The sequence below is a fragment of the Panthera leo genome, chromosome F2, assembly GCF_018350215.1.
Source record: "Panthera leo isolate Ple1 chromosome F2, P.leo_Ple1_pat1.1, whole genome shotgun sequence".
Taxonomy (NCBI): Eukaryota; Metazoa; Chordata; class Mammalia; order Carnivora; family Felidae; genus Panthera; species Panthera leo.
Window position 1 is genome coordinate 52,336,440 of NC_056695.1, and position 24,617 is coordinate 52,361,056.

At 35.1% G+C, this 24,617-nt stretch overlaps 1 protein-coding gene across 3 annotated transcripts in view; it reads right to left on the reverse strand.

Moving 5' to 3' along the window:
* ANGPT1 (angiopoietin 1) overlaps positions 1 to 24,617 on the reverse strand; it is a 239,371-nt gene that overhangs the window by 42,084 nt on the left and 172,670 nt on the right. For all 3 annotated transcript variants that reach the window (XM_042923454.1, XM_042923455.1, XM_042923456.1), the window contains 2 exons: positions 11,927 to 12,054; positions 3,321 to 3,422 (listed from right to left, as the gene is read on the reverse strand). In XM_042923454.1, the coding sequence (XP_042779388.1) occupies positions 3,321 to 3,422; positions 11,927 to 12,054 (230 nt within the window). The remainder of the gene's footprint in view (positions 1 to 3,320; positions 3,423 to 11,926; positions 12,055 to 24,617) is intronic.

Here is a 24,617-nt window from a genome sequence, read left to right on the forward strand (position 1 = left end):
GTTGGCGGAAGGAACCTACATCCATTCTTGTTGGGAGTCCTTATTTTGTCCAGAGGTAAAAATCTCTGGAGGAAAACAATGGGAACACTTTCTACCATGTGTTTTGGTGAAAGTTAACCAAGTTGTGACATGTGATGAATTCTCTCAATTAAAACAAAAAATCAGTCAGACTCATTTTTGCCAAAATGTTTCAGATTTTGACACTTCTCTCAATTTTCTGACCATGTAGAATTGACACTCAGCTGATAAACTGTTCTAGTTTGAATGAAATAGGATAGTCTTTGTATTTAAAAAAAGGGGGGGGGGGGAGAGGTAAACTTCCTCAAAGCTATAATTAAAGAATAATTCAGTCTCAGTCAAACATCGAAAAAAGTTGCTTAAATACATAAATACTTATAAGACATGAATCATTGCCATACTTCAGGTCAGTCTGTCTTACTTAATGTGTCTAGTTTGCCAAGGCAGCAGGTGCTTACAAATAATAATTCAGCATTATGGAAAGTCACCATGATGATCACTTTATATTCATTTTTCTATTATCATTGATATTAATAATAATGTTTTTCAGATTTGCCTGAACCTGTATCTACAGTCTGATTCTCAGATGACTTCTTCACATTCCGTTTTAGTGGTTTAAATAATCCTGAGATAAGATAGTTTGCAAAATAATATTTTTGGCAAGTAAAAATTTTGCACTCTTTGATGTCTTATTCTTGGGTAATAACTACTGTTTATTGAAAATGTAGTATGTCAAGTGTTTTATTTATATCTAATCCTCACAACATCCCTGCAAGGCAGGTGAGGTATTATCATTAATGTCCCCTTTTAACTGGTAAGTTAGGTATAGGTTAAATGATTTGCCAAAAACACTCCATTTGCAAATGGCAGGGTGAAGATTCAAACTGTTGATACAGACATAATGCAAGGCCCCTTTTTTTGAGAATTTAGATGAAATGTTTCCCATATGTTCTTAGAATCACATAAGTAGAAAGAGACCTTGAAGTGGAACTAATATTCTCTGTTATAATCTGGTGATTTACATTCTACTGGAGTGTTTCCACTGAAGAGAGGTCTTCACCACTTAATAGGCGGTCCATTCATGTTGGAAAGAATCATCAGAGACTTTTGTTCATACTCGGTCAAATTTTGCCTCTCTGGAATGTTCTTCCACTCATTATGGGGCTTCCTTCTTTAAAGCAGTGTTAAAATTTAGATTCTAACTCAGGGATGGAGCTTGAGATGCTGCATTTCTCAGAAGCTCCCAGACAATGCTAGTGCTGCTGGTTTCTGGACCACACGGTAAGGAGCAGGCTCTAGTACCACCTATCTCCACCCAGTCAATTTAAATAGCTATCAGACAGTTTATACCTAAATGCTTTGCTTTCCCTTCAGGTTACAGCCCCATCCATTCAGTGCTTGCACCTTATAGGATAAGTTCACTTGTTCAAAATCCACAAGAACTTAAAGCATTATTAATGATGGAATCAGACTACAGTAGACACCAGTGAGTCTGCATTTTTTGAGACTATAAACTATTAAATAGACTGAGCACACTGGTCTTGGTTTTTAATAGCTAACAACACAAAATGAGCTTATAGTCAGGTAAATCTATCCATCCTTTAAATACCAGGTTCTTAAGCTAATTTGTCACTTTCATCCTATACTCTTACTTAATTTTGTGTATTTTTGGTCTAGGTGGAAGACTACATTTATCTCTGTAGAATTCTATCTTGTTGGCTGTAGCTTTCCTTTCTACCTTGAATTCATGCTTTTTTGAAGACATTAAGGTTCCAACTTTGTATAACTCTAAACTTTATTAACCTACATTCAGAGTATTCAACTATGTATCTGATAATAAATATAGTAGACACAGAGACACCACAAGAGATGCCCTTCACTTATTCAAATCATTTTAACTGTCATTTGACCAACTATGAACCTACTAATGTGTACAGTGTGATGTCTATTAGCTACAGTTTTCACACATTTTCTATAAGAATATTAAGACAGAGCTTAGACTCATACATTTCTCTTCACCTTTTCTTTAACCTTCTGAGAGGGGAATTTGTCAAAAGCTAGTCAAAACAAGAATTACCCAGAACATTTAGATGTAAATTATGGAATTAGTCCATAAATGGAAGCCTCTTCCATTATTGCATCTTGACATTCTGTCAGCAGATTTTAATAGTTAATTTAGTAGGCATTGACTCTATGACTATTGGATTGTGCATTATTTAAAGTATCTACTATAGGAGCGCCTGGGTGGCTCAGTTGGTTGAGTGTCTGACTTTGGCTCAGGTCATGATCTCACGGTTCTTGAGTTGGAGCCCCACATCGGGCTCTGTGCTGACAGTGTGGAGCCTGGAGCCTGCTTTGGATTCTGTGCCTCCCTCTCTCTCTGCTCCTCCCCCACTCTCACTCTCTCTCTCTCTCTTTCTCTCTCTCTCTCTCAAAAATAAAGATTAAAAAAATATAAACTATCTACTATATTATCTTCAAAAAGTTGATCTCCCAGCTTGCTGACTTTCCTCTTAAAATGGAGACAGCTAATAGGTTTGATATAAAAAATGAATAAGAATTTATGTATAGGGCTGTGTCATATTAAGCATTAGAAAGATTAGCTACGATGATAGTGATGGTGACCAGTGATGTCTGCTACAATTCTGGAGACCCCAGTGAACCATGCTTCACAGTTCACACCCTTGTGTACTCCTTGAATCTTGAATGTAGACTGGCCCTCTCATTAACTTTAACCAAAGGAAGCAGTAGAAGTGATACAGTACCATTTCTGGGTCTAATAAACCTTAAAAAGATTTATTTTTGTGCTTGAGGGATGCCAACTGTCACATAAGAAGTCTGATAACCCTGGATCACCATACTGGGAGAAGCCCAACCCAGCCACACGAAGGAGCTCTTAGTCAGCACCCAGCAACAACTTGCCAGCTACATGAGTGAGGCCACTGGAAGCACCTCTCCATAATCCAGAGCCATGCACACCTCCTTTGACCTGGATCATGTACTCAACCTGGGTCTGAGTTCTAGCTTTCCCCACCCTCATTCAACCAGGAACAAATCCAGATAATACATAACAGTTCACCAAATAATTTCAGTAATACATTTTTCTTTCTGATGCACATATGGAAATCATTTACTGAAAATGATTTATGAGTGTTTTGTGTTTAATAAAAATAATGTGACTAATGTATCATTTTATTTTTAAAATAACTGAAAAAACACCTAAAAGTACAAGGGCTTATCACACAGTGTGGTGAAGGTAACCTCATGATAAAACATCAAAAAACTAAATTCCTCCATCTTACCATTTTATAATCTTTCCAACCTCTTTGGAAATCCAGACTTCCATCTTCGCGATGTTGTATTACGGTCCAACCTCCCCCATTAAGATCCATATTGCAAAATACCTGATAGAGATAGGTAGAACAAAGTCAAGTGAAAATTATGTCTGCTTTAAAGAAAAGAGCATCAAATATGTTTCAAAACCAGAAACAGGATAGGTAGGCCCACAGATAAATTAAATAAAAATTACTATGTGAAAAATCTTGGTTTAGCTATCTTATTGGGTATTTAGTTTTATATTAGAATTGTTTCTGATTACGTTCCATCATATTACTTAAATTGCCTGTAAAAATTTAAATCAGTGAGCTGAAAATTGTCTCAGTGTCAGATTATAAAAAAATTTTTAAGAAGTTTTATCTTGAATGGTAATAGGCACTTAAGCATGTTCAATTTTAAAAAATGCTATCTAGGTTTCTAAAATTACAGACCACTTTATTGCCAAAACATAAGACTCAGAATTCTTAAATATTTAATTGAAATGGTGATATAATAATAATAATAATAATAATAATAATGGATTTGAAAAGATAATTAAAAATCATATATATTTAGCTATTACATATTTCATTGCACATTAACTCCTGTATAGTTACATACTACAATCATTAGTCTTGATGGTTCAGTATTACATTAGAGGCAAAATTTGGTCCACAGCATATGGAGAACATATTATTTGCTTAAACTTTTGTCATGAACAATAATAGGAGAATATGACATACTATATTCCTTTTGAGTGTGACAAGCATTTCTTCCCCCTGTGGAAAGTTAGCCAATGCTATCAAAGACTTATACTCATTTCAATTACTCTAAAACAATAGTATTTATTTAGAAATTGATTCATTTCCCCCAGAGTCCACCCAGGGAGAGAAACATATCTGTAACAGGATTATCTTCAGAGAGTAATCACTGTAATTGATGTAGTGGGGATGTGGCAGTTTGATTATTCAAGGTCCTAGACATGGAGAACACCATTCCCCTGGCAGTTGACCGCTAATGCATTGTGGAGTCTGGCTAAAGGTATAGATATGATGCAACAGTGGCAGACAGGCTGTGTGGGCACAGTGATAAGTCTGAGTAAAGGAAAAACCTCAAGCGTTTTCCCTGAAGCCCTCAGTCTGGAGCACAAACGGCTAAGGGGTATGAAAACAATGGCAACAACTGTCATTCAAAGGACAAATTGTCCATGTACTTCCTCAGAGTGAAAGGAACTACGAGACAGATGCCTCTTTGGGAGCATATAAATTAAGCAAACTGCTCTCCAGAGGGCTCTTCCTCTAATTTCACAACAGTCACCCATCAGTGTATCTTTATTGTCCCTAGGAATTGACCCACATCCAAGATTATAAGTTGAAATTCCACTCCCTGTCCCAAGGTTCCCCTTCTACTAATCCCTTAACCAATCTGTACCCACTCTTTGGCCTCAACCCAACCTCTAGCTACTCTTTCCTCCTCCCCAATTCTAACTGATTCATTCACTTAGTTTTTACTCAAACAGCATTTTGGGGCATTGATTCTGTGTTACACTTGGGTATACTATGATGAAGAAAAACTGGATCTTGTCCTCAAAATGCCTAAAAGTTTCAATAGTGATTGTTCCTGTAGGCTTATGGAGATGTAGGAGTTCATAATTTTCAACTCTAGTGACCTGAAGAAGATACAGACAGTGATCTAAATGAACAATTTAAGTGGAGAGCTAACATACAAGAAAAGACACATAGAATTTGAGGTAGCATAGTCATCCAAAAGGAGGGGGTGGTTTAATGAACAGCTGCAAACGATCTAGTGGAGGTTGACCACAAGGATAAGAGTATGGGTAAGAGACTAAAGGAATAAGAAAGCAATCACCAATAACAATAGCATGCTTGCTGTTAAGTGCTAGATAATTTAAACACTATATACGTATTTTCTAACTTATCTCACAATAATGACATAGATATGATTATTATCTCTATTTTTCAGATGAAAAAAACAGTGCTTAGAGTGTTTCAGTAACTTACTAATGGCTATTATTAATAAGAAGTACTGGATCTAGGATTTGAACCTCATGTCTACCTAATTCAAAATTATACTGGGAGTAATCTGTTTAAAAGCAGTGGCTAAGAGCATGAAAAGGGATTATTTGAAGAAGTAAAAGGTGGAAAAACATGTATCTGTGGGGAAGGAGAAGGATCCAAGAATGGGTTGATGGAGGTAAAATACATCAATAACCTTTAGGTAGGCAGGGACTTCATCTTATTTGTCACTGTCTCCACTGCCTAGAACGGGGCCTAGCCTATAGCATGTACTAAATGAGTATCTGTTGAATAAATGAAGATGCAAGAAGGAAAGATAAAATAGGAAAACCTGATCAACAGAATGCAGTGAAAGTTGGGGATAGATTTTGATTCGGGGAAGTGATCCACTTAATCAAATATTCCAGAGAAGTCAAGAGAAATAAGGATTAAGAAAATGCACACTTAAATTTAAAATGAAGGAGTCATTTGTGACCTTGAGGAGACAACTGCAGGATTCCAATGATAATAAAATCCAGATGGCACAGGTTAAAGAAGGCACAGGTGGTGCTTCAAGTGGCCAAGGTGGAATTTTACTGGTGATATTTAATAAGAGTAAGTGAAAGTGTCAAGGAAACATTTCGCTAGAGGAAACTAGTGTCATTTGTTTCTTTTTTTAAAATTTTTAATGTTTATTTATTTTTGAGAGAGAGAAAGAGCGGGAGAGGGGCAGAGAGAGAGGAAGACACATAATCCGAAGCAAGGTCCAGGCTCTGAGCTGTCAGCACAGAGCCCGACGCGGGGCTCGAACTCACAAACCACGAGATCATGACCTGAGCCGAAGTTGGACACTCAACTGGCTGAGCCACCCAGGCACCCCTAGTGTCATTTGTTTCTTAAAGTTTTACCCTGCCTTAATTGGTTTACCCTGCCAGAATTTTTTCCAGATTTTTATTTTTTAATGGACACTGATTGCCTGGAAGTTTGCTAAACTGTGTGTGCAAACTTATATACTCAGGGAAAGGAATAACTACATTTGTAAATATATGTTGAGTAGAGAAAACTATTCTTCACAGTTTTGTTATTACTATTATCTATGTTATTAAAAGCCAAGACAAAGTTTTAAAATCATTCACAAATTTTAGACAAAGAAATTTCCTTTTAAACAAATGTATTCAGTAACTTGAGAATGTTAAGATGTTCTACAAGCACTTCTTAGATAAAGACCAGAGAGAGTCAGAGCTACATGGAGAGAGAGAGGTTACTCAGGCAGATTACTAGGTTGGAAGCTGAGGTGCAGAGAAGGTAACAGGTTGGACATATGCTCCACAATTCTTATTCTGACTTCATAATAACAGCAATGATAATAGTTGCCATTGTGGACTATGATCACAATAGAGATGAATCACATATTGGTTAGGGGCTGGGACCTGGGTGCCAAATTGCCTGTGTTCAAATCTCCACTCTTTTCTCTCTATTGCTTAGATCTTTGCAAAGACTGAATGAGTCAGTGCATGTAGAATTTTTCAAATAGTGCCTGGCACATAATAGGCTTTGTCATTACTCTCATCTCATAGATGTATTTTACATAGGAGATAGTATGTGTTTACATTATGCATTATATAATCTGTATAATATCTTACATATTACAGCACATATTTTCTGTAATATCTTACATATCATACTATAGATTACTATTATAATTACCATTGCATACAATTTATTGTTTATAATAAGAATATGAAATGTACAAAGTCAAAATCCATGGCAGTTCAATAAATTGTCCTTATGATTACCAGCTGAATAATATGTTATATTAATATAGTTTATATATTTTATATACTTATAATTAATATAGTAATATAATATCTAATATAAATATAATAATATTGACACCACTAATTTTTGAGCATGCTACTTTTTATTATATATCTATTTAAGAAGTTGGATTCACTATAGCCAAGAAAAAAAAAACAAAAAACAAAAAACACCAAACATGTTATTTCTAGTCAGAAGAAAAACAAAAAAGCCTATGCTTAACAGATGAAGGAAGTTTAAGAAAATAGGTGGTTGGTTTCAAAAGATTTGACATGAAAGGACTTGAAAAGTTCATTCGCCAATATTGTGTGGTCTGTGCTATCTGGTGGTGTCCTTCCTGGAGACAAGGGCCCTACTACATTTACAATGCCTGTTGTATTTATTGATCATATGACTTGGGATTAACTCTATCCAAGAAAAGATTGAACTGGCTCCTATCCCAGGCAAGGTCAAAGCTTTCAAGCATTAAATACCTTTTAACATAATACAGAGATTTAAACCCAAACAAAAAAAGGAAATTTGATTCACATAGTTCTTATGGTTTTATGCTCCATACAAGTTGGAATGATTAGGCTTGAGGATGTTAATTATTTTTCCATAAACTTAAATAAAAAGAGGCTCAACACATTTGCTATGGTCCTTTCCCAAGAATTAGGGGACTTATAATTCAGAAACAAATTATTAATATTTTACAATAAGCAGAGTTATGATTTAATGGTTTGGTTTTTTGGATTAAACTAAACTGGCTATAAAGAATTTGGTTTTAGAAATTCATGAAATGAAGGGAAAAATCCTACTTCCTACTACTATGCATTGAAGATAATTCAGAGAGAAAAATAACCACAGTCATTAGAAACACAAAACTAAAAAATAAATACATGAATGATCTGATCCTCATATTTTGTCTGCTTGAAAAATTAAATAGTCCTAGGAAACTGCCTTTGACTTCTACATCTCATTTGAAAAGATAACACTGATCTTTGCAGACATTATTTCTTGGAAGGGAGTGATGTCCGAAAAATAACTATAAAACAATTCTGTATGCTTGCAACTCTTACTCTGCCTAAGAGATGAACACTTTGTAATAGTTTGTGTCAACTGCCTAATAGCTCAATTTTGTTGATTGGTCCATATCCCGTATCTTACATATATGAACTTTTTGTTTTATTTTTATAGGCTGGCCTTAAGTTTCTTACCCTTGCTAGAGCTAGAGTTTCTGCAAGCATTACAATAAGCAAAGATTGTGCCAAGCATATCCAAAGGTAGCACCGAATTTTAGATCTACAAAGCACAATCTACTCAGAAGAGTGAACATCTGATGCATTTTCCAAGCATTTTTATAAGAGAATTCCAGTGATTTATATCAACATAGGAGAACAAAGTGAGATTATAAGGTAGAAAGGAGCAGGGTGGCTTATAATCAGAACATGAATCAATTTTATGATAATAAACCCTCTCAGGTGTCACTCACATAGGTTCATATTAAAAAAATATAAATGGTGCAACTTTAGTCACCAAGAAAACAAACACAATTATCTTACTTAGCTCCCTCTCCGCTGTACTCCCCTCCGCCCCCCCCCCCCCCACCACTGCCCCCAAGAGATACTGTCTGGAGTTGATGCCTTTATTACAAAGCCTGTGTTCGATACTTACTATGTGATTTGGGCAAGTTATTTTTCTAAAATTGGGACAATGGGAGCACCTATCCCATAGAGTTATTGAAAAGAGTCAACAAATGAGTTTTTACATCTAAAGTGTTTAGAATAGACCTGGCAAACTGTGAATGCATTTGAATTCCTGTATTGACCAGCTTCTAAATTATACTAGGGAAATGTCATACAATAATTTTTCTTACTAATGCCATGCTAAATGAGATTTTAAAAAATTGCTATGTATGAAAAAGCACAGGTTTATCAATCTAAAGTTTCCATAATAGAACTGCATTAGTACTTGTGAGAGGACCTGTGATCATAAAGGGGAAAAAATAAAACAAAGGAAGGAACACCCAAGTCAAGAAGAAAGCCCAAGTCTTTCTCCTTTCTGTTCAGTGATCGTTTTCTCTCACTATGCTCTGATATTTCCAATAAAACTAAAATCTCATGATAGTCCTGACCAGACAACATGTGAACTTCCCTCCTCTGGGGCTGTCTCCACAGTGATAAAAATTTGCCTCTTATACGTTTATACTGATATTATTGCTAACTTGCTCAGGCTATTATTTTTTCTTAGGCCCAAACCTTAAAGCTTGACTAAGCAGATATTTGGCACTTGTGAATTTAATATTTTAGATGTAATTTATTCAGGAACAACCCTGAAGCTCCATCACATGCAAAATCCACCATTTTGCAGAGGTGTAGGTTGAAATCATGCTATCCTGATGAAACCAACACAGAAGTCAGCCAGTGAACTAGTGAACTGAATTCTCCAACCCACTCTTTTATGTAAATATTAAAAGCAAATTTGTTCAAGATTATGAGTTAAGATAGTATATTTTTCTTCCACCCTAACAGGAGCAGTGATTCTGAAATAGCCTGTGCATCATTTGTATCTCAAACTGCTGGTAGTTATACATGAATTAAAATACATGAAATGATCAAAACTTTATTTGTAATGTCCTCTCTGCCAAAACCTGGGGCCATGTGACAGTACTGGGTGATAGAGTGAAAAGGATTCTGAAAGTGTGAATGTTAATCTAAAAACCTTAAAACTTGTTTTATTTTTATATTCATATATGTCATAGAATCATTAGATGTCTAAAGGAAGGTCACTTAATATTTTTAGATAACTTTATTGTTATAGTCAAATTCTATTTTAGTGGAACTGACAATAATTTGGGGATTCTTTCAGGTCTTGGGGAATACTGTAGGTAAATTATAGAGTATTTCTGTTAGCTCCACTCCTCTCTCCCAGGACAGTTTCTGATACACTTAAACACTACTATGGATGGTGTGTGAGTATGTGGATGTGTATACATGTGTAAATTCAATACCAATTGAATTTACGCTTAAGTATTCTTTTAAGATATCAGCAAGTATAGTAAGAAGGCTTCATTATCATAAGATCCAAAGGATTCAAAATGTTTCCCTTTACAATAAGTTACCCTCTTCTCTTTACTACCAGAGTCACCATTGTACCTCACAGTTTTTTTCCCCCTTTTAATCCATGGAGCACTTAATTTAAGTGAGGTTTTGCACAGAAGCCCCAAATGAAAAACAGGTGAAACTAAACTTCTTTGGTGGGTGGCCCAGGTAGCAATGTATGGAACTCCCCCCCCCAACTTCCTCATTATAGAACAGCATGAAAGGACTCTTTTAGAAGAAATTTTTGTCCGAGGAAATGGAAAAAAAAACAAAAAACACTGAGCTAACTTCAACCACTAATCCTTACTGAAATGAGGAGAGACAGGATGTTGGGAGAGTCCAGACTCTGCTCTTGACAATGATGTAACATCTGGCACACTGGTCTCTAAGATGCATTTCTTTCACCCATCGAAAGAGACTAATAATCAAGAAGACTAAATTAGACTGACTTACTGTATACTACATGGAAGTGTTGGTATTATCATCAGAAGGTCATTTATTCATTCATTCAAACACATATTTACTGAAGACTTGCTATGTGCCAGACAATGTGCTGGGTCCCAGAAAATCAAAGACAAAAAAGGCACAGTCCTTGCCTTGTAGAACCCTGCTGGTGAGAAAGTCATTCAAAGCTGCTTGAGGGAATTAGGAAAGGCCTTCTAAGAACACTTGCTCAGTATCCACAGGAAATGAGGACATGGGACTGGTAATTTAGGTGGGGCAAAGAGAAGAGGAAAGTTGTTTCATCTTTTGAGCATGGAACATTACAAAGGCAGGTGGTCTTCCTGGAGCTTTGGGTCCCTCTTGGCACCTTGGGCTACATAAAGCTTTTACATGTCAAAGAGCATGGCTCTCCTCAAGGCTCTCCATATATTCTGCTTCAAACAGACTGTCTCAATCCCTACATCTCCACAGTATGTTGTAATTATCTGTGTAACTGTCTGTCTTCACCACTACAGTGGGATCTGTTTGTTCTATATTGTGTCCCTAGGCAGGGACTGATGAATGACACTCACTGAATATGTATTGAGTGAAGGAATGGATGGATGATTTAATGAATAAATAGGGGAAAAGCATATATAAAGGAGATATGACAGCAGGAACATAGTGTTTGCTTCAAAGTTTACTTTGGATCTTATTCAACATACTGATGAATCCTATCATCCAACCTACTCTTTTAGGTAAACATGAAAAGCAAATCCTATCAAGATTGTGAGTTAAGATAGAATACGTTTCTCCCACCCTAATAGGAGCAATGATTCTGCAAACAGTTATATGACCCTGGCTCCCCCTCTACAAGCATCTGGACTGTACATGATATGTGCCATCTGGGTCCTTGGGGCTTTGAAGATTGCTCCTAACTCTTCTCCATGTACTTGAAGTGCATACTACTTCAACATGTAATCTATGCAAGGCAAGCATTTATGAGCAATGGGACATCCCAGAAATGAACAGAGGATAAATAGAAAACTTTGTGAAAGAGGGACAGGAGGTGTGGGGTTGGGGGAGGTCTGTACAATAGGGTTTTCATCTTTTATGGACCTGGCAAACAGTATCTTTGGGAGAAAAGAGCTCAGGCATATATATTTTCAGTTTAACAAGCCCACAAATCAATCTGATTATTCAGCAATTCAACTAGGATCTGCTTTACATCTCGTAAACAAACACTTCTGGTTTTACCTTTTTGGGTTCTGGCATATTATTAATATAAATAGTGTAGATTCCACTTTTATTAAAACCAGCTTGATATACATCTGCACAGTCTCTAAATGGTTTCTCTTCCTCTTTTTTTCCTCCCTTTAGTAAAACTGCAAAAAAAAAAATTGCAATATGTGAACAAGAATATCAGTACCATTAGTACCCAAATGGACTCCAACTATAACTAAGCAAGCCTTTATTTCCTCCAAACAAATGTCAATATTGCATTTACCGACAAATAAATCATGAAGACAATAATATATCTGACCTGACTCACAAAATTACAAAAGTAATGGAAAAATCTGTAGAGCCATTTCTAACTGAACACTTTTTTATATTTTGCTTAATTACTTAAATCCTGTTTTTCTCTATAACTTCTAGAATATCAATTCAAGGGACAAATGACGTAATGGTGTAACACCTCTAACTGGCAATAATTATGTCAATTTTCTTGCAAAATTTCTAAAATGTTCTCACCTACATTTCATAGGAAACTTTTAAAAAATGCTAGAGCATTTTTGGAGGAGGAAGAGATAAAGATCACAAATTCAAACATAAAAATACAGTATGGAGGTTTAAAATGCTAAAGTAGGTAGTATTGTTTTTCTGTGGCTTTAGACTGATAAGCTCCTAGAAATTTTTATTTGAAAATTTTTTTTAAATAATTAGATTTAGAAAGTAGAAAAGAGCCTCTAACCTAATTTACCTAGAAACAAAAGGGAACTGAACTTTGGTTTTTATATAATGCCTGAAGTTAAACTATCAGGCCAATAAAACACATATAAAAGAACACAAATGAGTAAGGTTTGAAATGAACTTATATAAGGGAAGAGTTCAGTGAAGGGTGGAAGTCAAATGGAAAAGGAAATTTAATTAGAGAGGCTCTCCTGAGAACTTAAGTTTATTCATTGAACTTCATCCATTATGAAGTTCTCATTAGTGAAATAAAAATACAAAAATGACTCATATTTAGTAGTCCTTTGCTAAAGATACACATGGCATATGTATAAAATATTTATAATTAGTATTTTCTAATAAATATATATGTTAGTAATTTGTTGCATTAACCCCTTCAAGAAGTTTTTTTTAGGATTATCTTATCATCTTGACCTTAAAGTCTCATGTTATTTAATAAATACCTGCTTTCAATCACTTTGAGTCACGATGGCCTTTTATACTGAGAATATCAAAGGTATATTATTTAAAAATGTTTTAAAATTGATTTTACATGCTCTAACAATCTAAAACACTAGCCTGATTTAAATGTAAGATGCATGAGGTTATTAACTGATAGGTAATTTATAGGTAATGTACTAATTTATAGGTAATTATAGGTGATTAATTAGGAAGTCTAAATTGGTGCAAAGAATGACTATCTCAGTATAAATACTTCAAACTTTCAAAAATAATTATATTTAAAGGAAATAAAACATCCACTCAGATACACTACCATAACAAAAATACAGAATTATAACTTTTAATAGTGTCATGGTTTTCTGTATAGCTCATATCTGTGCTAATGGTTTTGCCTACTTAATAAATAATTACAGCTGCAATATCAACACAGAATAAGTAATCAGAAGACTACACATTCATATGACAGTGAAGAAGCACTGCACAGAATGTATGCAAATAGCAATTTAAAATGAATATATAAATGCTTGTTCAAAAGCCCTCTTTAATTGTAATGGGTGTGTTGATGGGTTATGTAAAGGTAATATTCTGAAAAACATCAACACAGTTCATTTGTGCTTGCTTATTTTAAGTTAATGGACTACTAAACAAAACCTCCCTAAATTCCAAATGTTTAATCTGTTGAAAAAAGTTGAAAATAACTAAATTAGATGCAAAAAAAAGGGGGGGGATGTAAAGAAATGCCAAAAAAATTTAAGCTCCTTTGTGAAGATGAACACAGGAAGATGTGGTCAAGAGGAATTCAACGGTAAACCCAGTTTTCTTTTTTGGGTAAGAAATGGAGAAAGTCACTTATCTAAGGAGAAAATGCTTCTCTTACTGAATAGACCACTTCCTGCTCTCCCTTTAGTTATGCAGTGAGAATATGCACCCTTCCCACTTCTCTGTCACCCACTCCTCTTTTCTTTTCCATTTCAGGAAGATGTGGGTGAAGAGGCCCTTGTGTGGGAAAAGGGAAACCCACACACATTTTCAATAACAGAGAAAAAAGAAAAACGTTGAGTATTACTTTATTTTTCCGGAAACTAATCGTATAAAAGTGATGTCCAAACCGTGAATATAAGTCTTATAACTGGAAAAATGCTTTGAGTATTCCACCATAAAATGTACAGATAGTACTATGGTTATACTGTGGAGTTCTTGTTGTTGCAATGGCAACATAACCTTATGAAGATATTTCATTTTCTTGAAATATGAAGTTCTATTTGAAAAATAGAAACACACTCTTTGCAGAAGAAATAGTCATTCTTTCCAGAAAAATTGGACTTCTTATATTTGATTACTTATTAATTAGTAAATATTATGCTTGAAAGCTTGATCCAGGCCATAGTTTAGAGTATTGAAGGATTTAAAATCAGTTTAAGAGCTCTGTACACAGCTCTCCTTTGACATTTGTACTATATACTATTGTTTGGAAAAGGTCCCTTCTATAAACTACAAAGTGGAGCAGTTATACATGTCTCCGAGGCAAGTGTATGAATTATGTTACTCAGAACAGAGTGACTGAATTATATTAAGAACTGAAGAAGTGGTAGTTATTATTAATGTTACAGTAATAATAATAATATGATTAATGGCAACACTATATTATTATTCTCTCTTATAGAAGGGACACTAGCAGGCTGGGAAAGGCCACCAAGTCTAGCCAATGGAGTGGTGATCTTCCACCCTCAAATCCAACATTATAGCTGCCCAAATATTAGGGAGTTACAATTGATTGGTTACATTAGGATTATATTGAACTGGCCTCTCCTTGTCAGAGTTGGCTAACTTGTTTATTTTATTCATCGACTGCATCACATCATACTATTGTTAAAGTCTTAAAAAAAAAACCAGGTAATCTAATCTTGCTGCATATATAAACTTCCTCTGAACAGTTAAAATTTAAAGATTATTTCAGATGAAATGTATTTAATAACCCATTGTTAATAAAGGTTTTAATTCCATAACTTTAATTTGCATGACTAATTATTTTCTTTGTTAATTACTAGAGATGTACAGCTACATATTATAAAACTGGGCACATAGTAAACATTTTAAAACATAGGAAAACAATAAAAAGATGAATTCAATGAACATTACAAGTGTCAGAACTAAGGATACATTTTTATAGGAGATCTTGAGTTTCAAAAAATTAATAAATTAATAAAATTAATAAAAAATAAATTAATAATAAAATTAATAAAAATAGAAGATGATATCTGGAGGAATTCATGGTAAGTGACAAGAGATGGATATGGAAAACATGGTGGCGGAGGATATAACAAGCATCAACTGGACAGAGCCAGGGGGAGTGAACTGGAAACCTTATTGAGGTGTTAATCTATCTGTCAGGGTAGTTTAAATTTTTTATAATAACAGACTGGTTTAAAAGCATGAATTAAAAAATTAATCTTTATATCTAAAAGTTCCCTCTTTGATCACACACTGTTTTCTTTTCCTCTTCCATTCCTTAATTCTTAATTAGTCTGTCTTTCCACTAATTGAGTCTGGATGCCCACCATTACTATCAGTCCCTTACTAAGACTTCCTTGCTTTCCTTTCTTCCTAACTTCTATCACAGAGTCAGGCATTAAAAACAGTTCAGGTGGAATTCTGGTGCTCTCCACCCACTGTCCTTTCCTCTACTAATCCCTTGCATGGATAAATTCCAACTCAAGGAAGGACATTTTTTCATTCTCTCACCCCTGCTTCCAGATGGCAAACACTAAAATGAGGCTATTTAATGACATCCAAATGCGTGTTTTCTAAATGCAGCTATGTTCTCCATGCTGCTCGGTCAAACCCTTGGTCCTTTCTAATAGATTTTCTATTATACTTCCTGAAAAGTGTACTTCAGACCTTTCCACTTTTCCAAGGCTAAATCTTACTTCTATCATCTCTCATTCTTTATACATGACCTTGTTTTATGGTTTACTAAGAAGACCAAAGTCATTTGATATTTCCTCCACCTTATTCACCCATACTACAGAAGCCGGCTTTGCCTATCTTTTCCCTTGCCTTTTGTGTTGATGTCTCTTGGTCCCTTTACTATTCTCTAATTGTCCTTTCCCTTTCATCTTCATTGAGTTCCCTTCCTCTCTTCACCTACCATATACATATTGACTAGATTCTACTCTCAGATCTCTATTTCTTATACATTTGCTCTTTTTGCAAGCTATCTGTCATGGCTTCAAACTCCTACATAAAAGCTTTCTAAGATATAAGCATTTTGACATTGTATGTTTGCATCTCTCTTGACCTCCAGATCCATATTTCTGTTTGTCTATTGGGCAGCTCCTACTGCTACCTCAACTTTCATTTGCTTAATGTTGCTTAATATTTCCTTCCAAATTCTGTGTTCTCTCTTTTCCTAACTAGTCCCACTACTCTCCCTCAGCTGCCATCAGTTAAAAAATAATGAAAGCCTAAATATAAAACAAATAGACTGTGGCTTTTTAATTGGTTTTTCAATTTAAAAGCTTGCCTCCTGTCCCCTCTTAGTTTAATCTATGCTATATTAATTTACTCAACAAATATTGATTGAACATCTTCTACGTGCATGACTTTTCCTAGACAGTAAAGATACAAACATAAGAAAACCACAATCTTCTCTTAACGCAATCACAGTGTGATGGGAGAAAGACCTACAAGACCTACTATACATAGTAGGTCTTTCATTAGTAGGTCTTCCATGATAACTCATGATAGCTGTATCCATGATTAGTACCTTCCATGTAGAGGAGAACTCAATTCAAGCTACCTTAAGCAAAAAGTTAATTTATTCAATCATAAACAATCTAGAACCGAGTTTTAGGTAAAGCATAACCAGGTTTCAAAGAATGTGAACAGGAACTGGTTTCGTGCCTTTTTTTTTTCTTTTTGACTCAGCTGATGACTCTCTACCTGGTCACAAGATGACTAGCAACAGCTTCTAGAGCTATGATGTTAGCAGCTTAACTACAGCACCAAAGAGAGATAATGCACAATTTTTATTTTGGATATATGTGTCAAATTCATTGGGAATATTTAGGGAGAATATATTCTATCTGTCAGGTAAACTTGGGAAAGGCTGTCCAGAAGAGAGAACAGTTGAGTGAATAAAACGTGTAAAACATTTATCTGAACTTAATTTTAAAAGCCTGGTATGGCAATTTAAAGACTTTATGCACACCAATATCAGCAAATAAATCTAGAAAGTCTCAGGAAAGAATCATTATTCATTCTTTTCATTTAGCCTTATCTCTATAGGCTAATCTCCATGATCTAAAGGGAAAGAATAGGAACACAAGCAGGTGCATGTATGTCTTTCACCAGCCAACATTCAGTCAATAAGACACCTGAGACCCTGATTGTAGCAACTGTTGACTTTATCTGGCTCTGCCTTTTATTTGCCCAATGAATTTCAATCCAGATGGCATGTCTGCCACTGGGCTGACTGGAGGGAAGAACCATAAAGCTTAGGAGGAGGGTCACTTCAATTCAGATGAACCCTCAAGAATAAACTTCCTGGAATGTGGAATTGGTAATTCTGAGTCACAGGAAACCTAGTACAGAACACAGAAGGCAATTAGCCTTTGCTACCAAAAACAATGTAAAAAGCTGAAGGCCTTGATTCTACTAATTTCCTAATAAGTTGCTTTAAAGGGATAAATTCTTTATTCCTTTAAAATCTTAGATGTGGTTAATGACTCCTACCTCTAGTATTTAGCAAACATCAGAATATATGTGGATCAAGTTATTGGTTTAAGGATAATCCTTATGTTACTTATTAGACCATCATCACTACAGAGAGCACAGTACAGGAACTGACCCTAAATCCATAATTTTTCAATGTGACAGGTTAGTGAAGTTAACTGAGCATATGGATAAGTAAATCACCATATCTGATAAGGTGCAAACAAGCAAACAACTGATTGATTAGATTCTGTTCTTTTCAGCCAGGTGTGTGGGCATCTCATGGAAAAGCCATTTGAAGATGCTCTCTAGGTTCCTAATTTATTTGAAAGGACTTTTAGAAATAGGAGAAGATAATACCTTACATTTCTAGGGTGTGGAAAATTAAAAGGTTTACAGGCAATATTCAACATTTCAATATTGTGTGGGTGGGTATGAAGGTGAGCAAAACTTACCAGTGACTCTATAAATACATATCACATGTGTATAGCTACTTAAATACATAAAAGCTTGAGGCTTCTGAACTGAAAATTTCCAAGTTGGCACTTTATTTTATATAAAAGATACGCATATGAACCTAAATATCTGGGGGTTGACATCTCAGCATGATTGGTTTAACCTACAAAAATGGCAATTACATACAGTTTAATGTAGCATATTTATATTATATGTATTTATGTGTATATATGTACTATATAGAGTACACCTGAAGTCTTTGGGTAAGTAGCTAAAAGCTTCTTTTTAAAAAAATCTACTATTCTTTTCCCCACAGTCCCTCTAATCCTGGTATAAGAGAACACTTGAACATCATTCACTTGCTACATTATAATTTTAACTAAAATTTTTGTTAAAATTTTTTTTTCTAAAAAAAAAAAAACAACCCTATTCTGTGTATGTGTATATTTTGTAGATAACTAGCCATCATCTTCTTGGTGGAAATATAATAATCATGATCGTAATAAAATCAATTGGCATACTAGTATTAGTAACTAGCACACTTACTATGTGTTCAACTCTGAATTTTGTGAGCCAAGTATGTTTTATATGCTTTGTTTCATTAGTCCTCATAAATACCTAATGTGGTATATTTATCAATATGTTGTATATATGAGGAAACTGAGGCTCAGAGATGCTTTCTAACTTCACCAAAACTTCTAAGTAGTGAGATTCTTTAACTATAAAGCTAAGAATCTTAACTACTTCTTACTGGCCCCTGGAGTGAAGTCAAACTCAAATAGGACTCCAGTGACTCATCTGTCACAGAGTCCCCAGCAATACCTATCTCAGCTGACAAAGTCATATCCAGGGTGTTGGGTAAATCAGGACAGGCCTTAATTCTGGATGGCTACAGACTCTTCTCATGGAAGCAAGAAGTACTGGAAGAGTGACAGGGGGCAGAAAAGACAAGAAAGAAGAAAAACTGTTGAGAAGAGAAGAAAGGAACAGGTAGCAGAATTATCTGTGAGATGGGAATTCTCAGCAGAAATGTGGAGCACTGGTGGCCCACAAATTCAGAAGCTAACAGAGAATTAGGAAATAAGAGTTGCCTGAGCAGTTACATTGGATTTCATAATATCTATATCCTAAAAATTGTGCTGACCAAAGTCTACCTCCATTAGTCTTAGACACTATTCTCACAAGCCTAATTACTTGATCTTCTAGCCTCTGAACTATTTGCTGAAGTGACAAGTATAAAGGACGTGCTAGTGGGGAAAGGGAGAGTAAGCATATGTGTGGGTATTTGTGTGGGAGTGTGTTTGTGTTCATCTTCTAGAATAAGGCATGAAGACAACAACAACAAAAATGATAATCAAAAGGGTTTTTTTGTGTAGGAGGAAGAGACAGTAATCTTAAAAGTAGGCAAAAATAAGAAATGAGAAGAGTTTGGGCAGTGTACGAGGGACAAATTCTATACTTTTTCAATGGCATTGTATTATGATGCAAATTAAGTCATGCTGAATATAATGAATTATTAAAAGCTTTGGTTTTATTCAATTTTTTATGAAAAAGGAGAAGATGAAAACAATGCAGAAAATTTACTATCACAATATTTTTAAATTTTCTTAACATTTTACTACTTAATGAGGTACATTTTAATTATCTGGAGAATATATTACCCATACGTATAATTATAGGCATGTACATTTTTAATAATATTGAGGTGTATGCATAAAGTGCATAAACTGTTAAATCTATGTGGACATGCAAACCACCTTATGCCATAGGTAGATTGCTAATTTTATGGTATTTTTTTTAGTGTAGAATAATGAAGCATCAAGCTAATTCTACATATTTGTACTCTAGTTTGATTAGTGTATTTAAAAATTTCCAATGCTCTTCTAATGTGAAATGACTCATATATATATATATATATATATATATATATATATATATATATATGAATGTATATTTAATGCATATACATATGTATATATATACACATACATACACGTGTGTGTGTGTGTATATATATATATATATATATATATATATATATATACATGAATGTATATTTAATGCATATTACCCTTAACATAGCAAAGAATGGGGAAAAAAAAGAATAGAAAATTGAAAATGGATTTACACACAACCTTTGTTTAAACAAGCAATACTCATTTTTCACAAAAATTATTTCTGTGTTATCCTTTTGGGCACCCTGATGGGCAGTTATAAGTGCTACATGACCCTTGCCATTTGTTCAGAAGGTCATTCCATTAACAAAAATATGTCAGGTGTTTCATGTGTGTTAATTTCCCATGTAATGTTTTTGGCCTGACTGGAATATATCGGTTTTGAACAAAAGATTTCTCATGCATGTGGGAAAGCTTAAAGGGCATCTTTTGTGTTTTGTTTTAAGTAGACAAATAAGTAATTTCAGCAAAAGTCATTAAAAACGGACTGAAAGTCCTTGGGCAATGCTGTAAAATGGAAAGCAGTTGCCAGATGCTTTTGAAAACTGACACACAAAAAAACCCCACAACACAACACCAAAACACTTCAAGTTTTAAATAAATAAAGACTGACTGTCACCAGAGGTATGTCACTTCGATTCTTACTCTTACGGTAAAATATACTTGAAAAATAATACTTGATTGCCATGCTAAGTTTGTATTCTGAAGTTGGGATTTCCCTAGTCATCAGATGTGATACAAAACCAAGAGAAGAAACGGAATGATTGATATGAGTCATAAAATGTGTGGATTTGTCTAGGCCATCAAACACTAAGGTGTGTGGTACTTTTATATGAAGCAACCTGGCAGCAGAGCTGGGGCTAGAACTCAGATGCCCTGATTCCTATTCCTTCTAGACCACCATGCCTTGCCCTCTAAATGTCATATGTCACAGCGGATCCAAGACACTGGTTAGGTAACCATCTCAGTCTAAGGTAACCTAACTCTAGGGAGATGAGCTGGAGGATTAATTATGGTTGGGATTCAGTTTACTTGTGCATTTGTAAGTGTGTATATGAGGCCACAACAATGGGACAAACTTCCTTTAGAACCAAATCTCCACTTAAAATTAAACCCAAAGTTCAAATTCACTACTCTAAAGGAACTCATGCTTGCTATGAAAACAGAATGTTCACAACTTAAAATAATTATGAGTATATGCAAAGACACAAAAAACACACATATTAAAAGAGGTTTGGCTTGGGGCACCTGGGTGGCTCAGTTGGTTAAGCGTCCAACTCTTGATTTTGGCTCAGGTCATGATCTCAGGGTCATGAGATCAAGCCCCATGTTGAGATCTGCACTGATAGCGAGGATCCTGCTTGGGATTCTCTCTCTCCCCCACTCTTTGCCCCTCCCCCACTCATATTTTTTTTCTTTCTCTCTCTCTCTCTAAATAAATAAATAAATAAAGAGGTTTGGCTTAATTGGTATTTAATTTAATTATTTAACTTTATCATAAATTCATTAAAAAGATACATGGCTCCTAGTAGGTCACATATTAATGTGATTCCTTATAGGAGATGGTCCCACTCAGAATGTGAACATCCAAGCCAGTAGTAAGATGAGATTCCAGTGTATTTAATTATGATGTTGATATTCTTTAGTTGAAAATAAATGACAAGCTCCAATAGGAAACTAAAAATGTTTTTTATCAATAGTTTTAAAGGTTCTTTAAATGCTAAAAATCAATATTATTTTGTTTATATGTATTTAAGCTTAACTGTATAGTTGTTGTATTTTTCAGGTTTTATTTCATCTTTCTCCCTTCTTAAAGCTGAAGACATTTCATGAGGGTTTCACTGTATGGTTGATGTGATGCATACATACTAAATTATGTTAATAAAAATTTTTTCTCTCTCTCCAGGTAATTATAGGTATCATTTGGACTCAGCGTTAAGTACCATAGCTTATCTATAAGTAACCACTGCTCTATTACATCCCTAGACTCAGGAAATACTTGTTCAGTTCAACTTGAGTGTGGATGAGTCCAGGAAATGACTTAGTTGGAATTCTATTAAAAATATTTTGTGCTTTGAGGCATCTGGGTTGCTCAGACAGTTGAGCATCTGACTTTTGATTTCAGCTCAGGTCATGATCTCCTGGTTGTGAGTTTGAACCCCACATTGGGCTCTGCACTGACAGTGCAGAGCCTGCTTGGGATTCTCTCTCTCTGACCCTCTCCTGATCATGTGCATGTGCTCGCTCTCTCTCTCTCTCTCTCTCTCTCTCAAAATAAACAAACTTAAAAAAATATTTTCTGCTTCTTTGCTTTAATCAATCAGATCATGAAAGCAGAATAGAAGAAGAAATGGAGTTTACTCAAGTCGAAATGTTGGAACATCAAGGCAACACTTTTGTGCGTGTGCGTGTGTGTGTGTGTGTGTGTGTGTGTGTGTGTGATAGTTCAGTTTCTGAAGCTGAAACTCTAATTCCAAAAGAGAATTAACCACAAAATTTCAAGTCTCCCCCAAAAGATGTGGTTTTGAAATGATTCATGGGAGAGGTCAAAGGCTGTACTATTTTTTATTTTGCTATCATGAGTTTCACTATCTGCTATTCACGCAATTTTTTTCCACAGAAATTACAACTTTTCAAAAGGCAGATAACATGCTCCATCAAAAAGGAGAAATATACCATTTCCAAAAATAAACAGTCACTTTCCCCTTAAAGCCATTGGGTTTTATGAAAGGAAGTGCTAGAAAGTGTGGTTCATTTTAAGGAAATTGTAAATGTTTGACATATAATTTTCTGTCAAGATAAAGCATTTCCCTCATTAAATGGGAACAAGTGCTCACTGTGGTGTTCAGCAGATGACTTCCTGTATTTTTCTTTCTCTTTCTACCTAATGTTAAATTGTGCATTACAAGTAGTCAACGAAAACCCAAATATTTTACTCAGTCAATGAAAATGATATATTCTATTTTTATCAATGTTTATATAAGTGACATTCAAAAAGTTTTAATTTCCTCCCATTGCTTGTGATGTTTTTAGAATCATTCTTAACTCAAGGGACTTGCAGGAGTTCAAACTATCTCATCCCTTGACTGAATGATTTACTTCACAAACTCAATAGACACTACACGGGAGGTAAATTCCTTTCAGATGGTAGAATTATTCTGTTCTGAGAACAGAACCAAATGTCTTCTCAGCACTGGGAAAGAAATAAATGCCTCATTTCCCCTTTTCAGAAGGCCAGAGGACTGAAAATAATGATCAGAAGTTCCATACCACGGCAATCAGCCTCTGGGAAAGATATTTTAAACAAAATAATTTAGATCACTTAAAAATTTATAGTATCCATCATTATGTCTTCACATGATGTGAAAGAAGTTTTTTTATATTTTTATTTTTTATTTTAATGAGCTGCATGAGAAGCTCCTTATAATTTGAAATTTGCGCTTCATATTAGGGACCTAACTAAACAAGCATGCGCACGTCTCTCGGTATTTAAGTTTCTTTTACTCCTCTCTGTCCTGTGTACATCCCAACACACACTGCTCCCTGTCCTTTCACGGGCCAGTCTGCTGGGTGTGGGCAGATAATATTTTTTTGCTTTCACTTCTTCTTGCTCATGTTAATTTATTTTTTAAAGTGTATTTATTTATTTTGAGAGAGAGAAAGAGAGAGAGGGGGAGGAAAAGGGAGAGAGAGGGGAAGGTGAGGAGAGAGAGAGAATGCTAAGCACAGTGCAGAACCCAATGTGGGGCTTGAACTCACAAACCATGAAATCATGACCTTAGCCCAGGTCAAGAGTCAGACACCCAAGCATCCCAGGCTCTTGCCCATGCAATTGAGCCATACATGCAACCAAACTCTCCCTATAGGAAGCCACATTCCACATCTCAGTTTAAGTTCACATCTCAGTCTGCCATTTTTTTTTTTTTTTTTTGGCCTTTCTGCTTATTTGCCATCAAGACAAGACATTTCATAGCAGTCTTGTCTCTCTGCCATAACACTGTTCACTACTGTTTTTTTCCTCCCTAGTTCTGTTTTCTTTTTGGTCTCTTTTTGGCCATCCCTTACAGAACTCTCAATTTTCTCTCTTTGATTTTACATTCTTATGATTTTAAACTGGGTTCATAATCTTACCATGTAAATTCTCTGAAATTACACATAAGCTTGTGCCTGAGTGTTTGCACTAAGCGAGAAGGAATGGTAGGCTACTTTTCATGAGATTCTCGAGTGGATCTACAACCCCCCAAATGGTTGAGTCATTGCTTTATATGCACTTCTAATGATTTCATTTGCTGCACGGACTTACTACGTTGTGAGGACACAGCAGTCTATGCAGTCATCCAGATTTCACTCTTGAATTCCATATTCCTATTTCTCTGATTTCCAGATTCTAATTTCCCATAGTCACCTCAGTC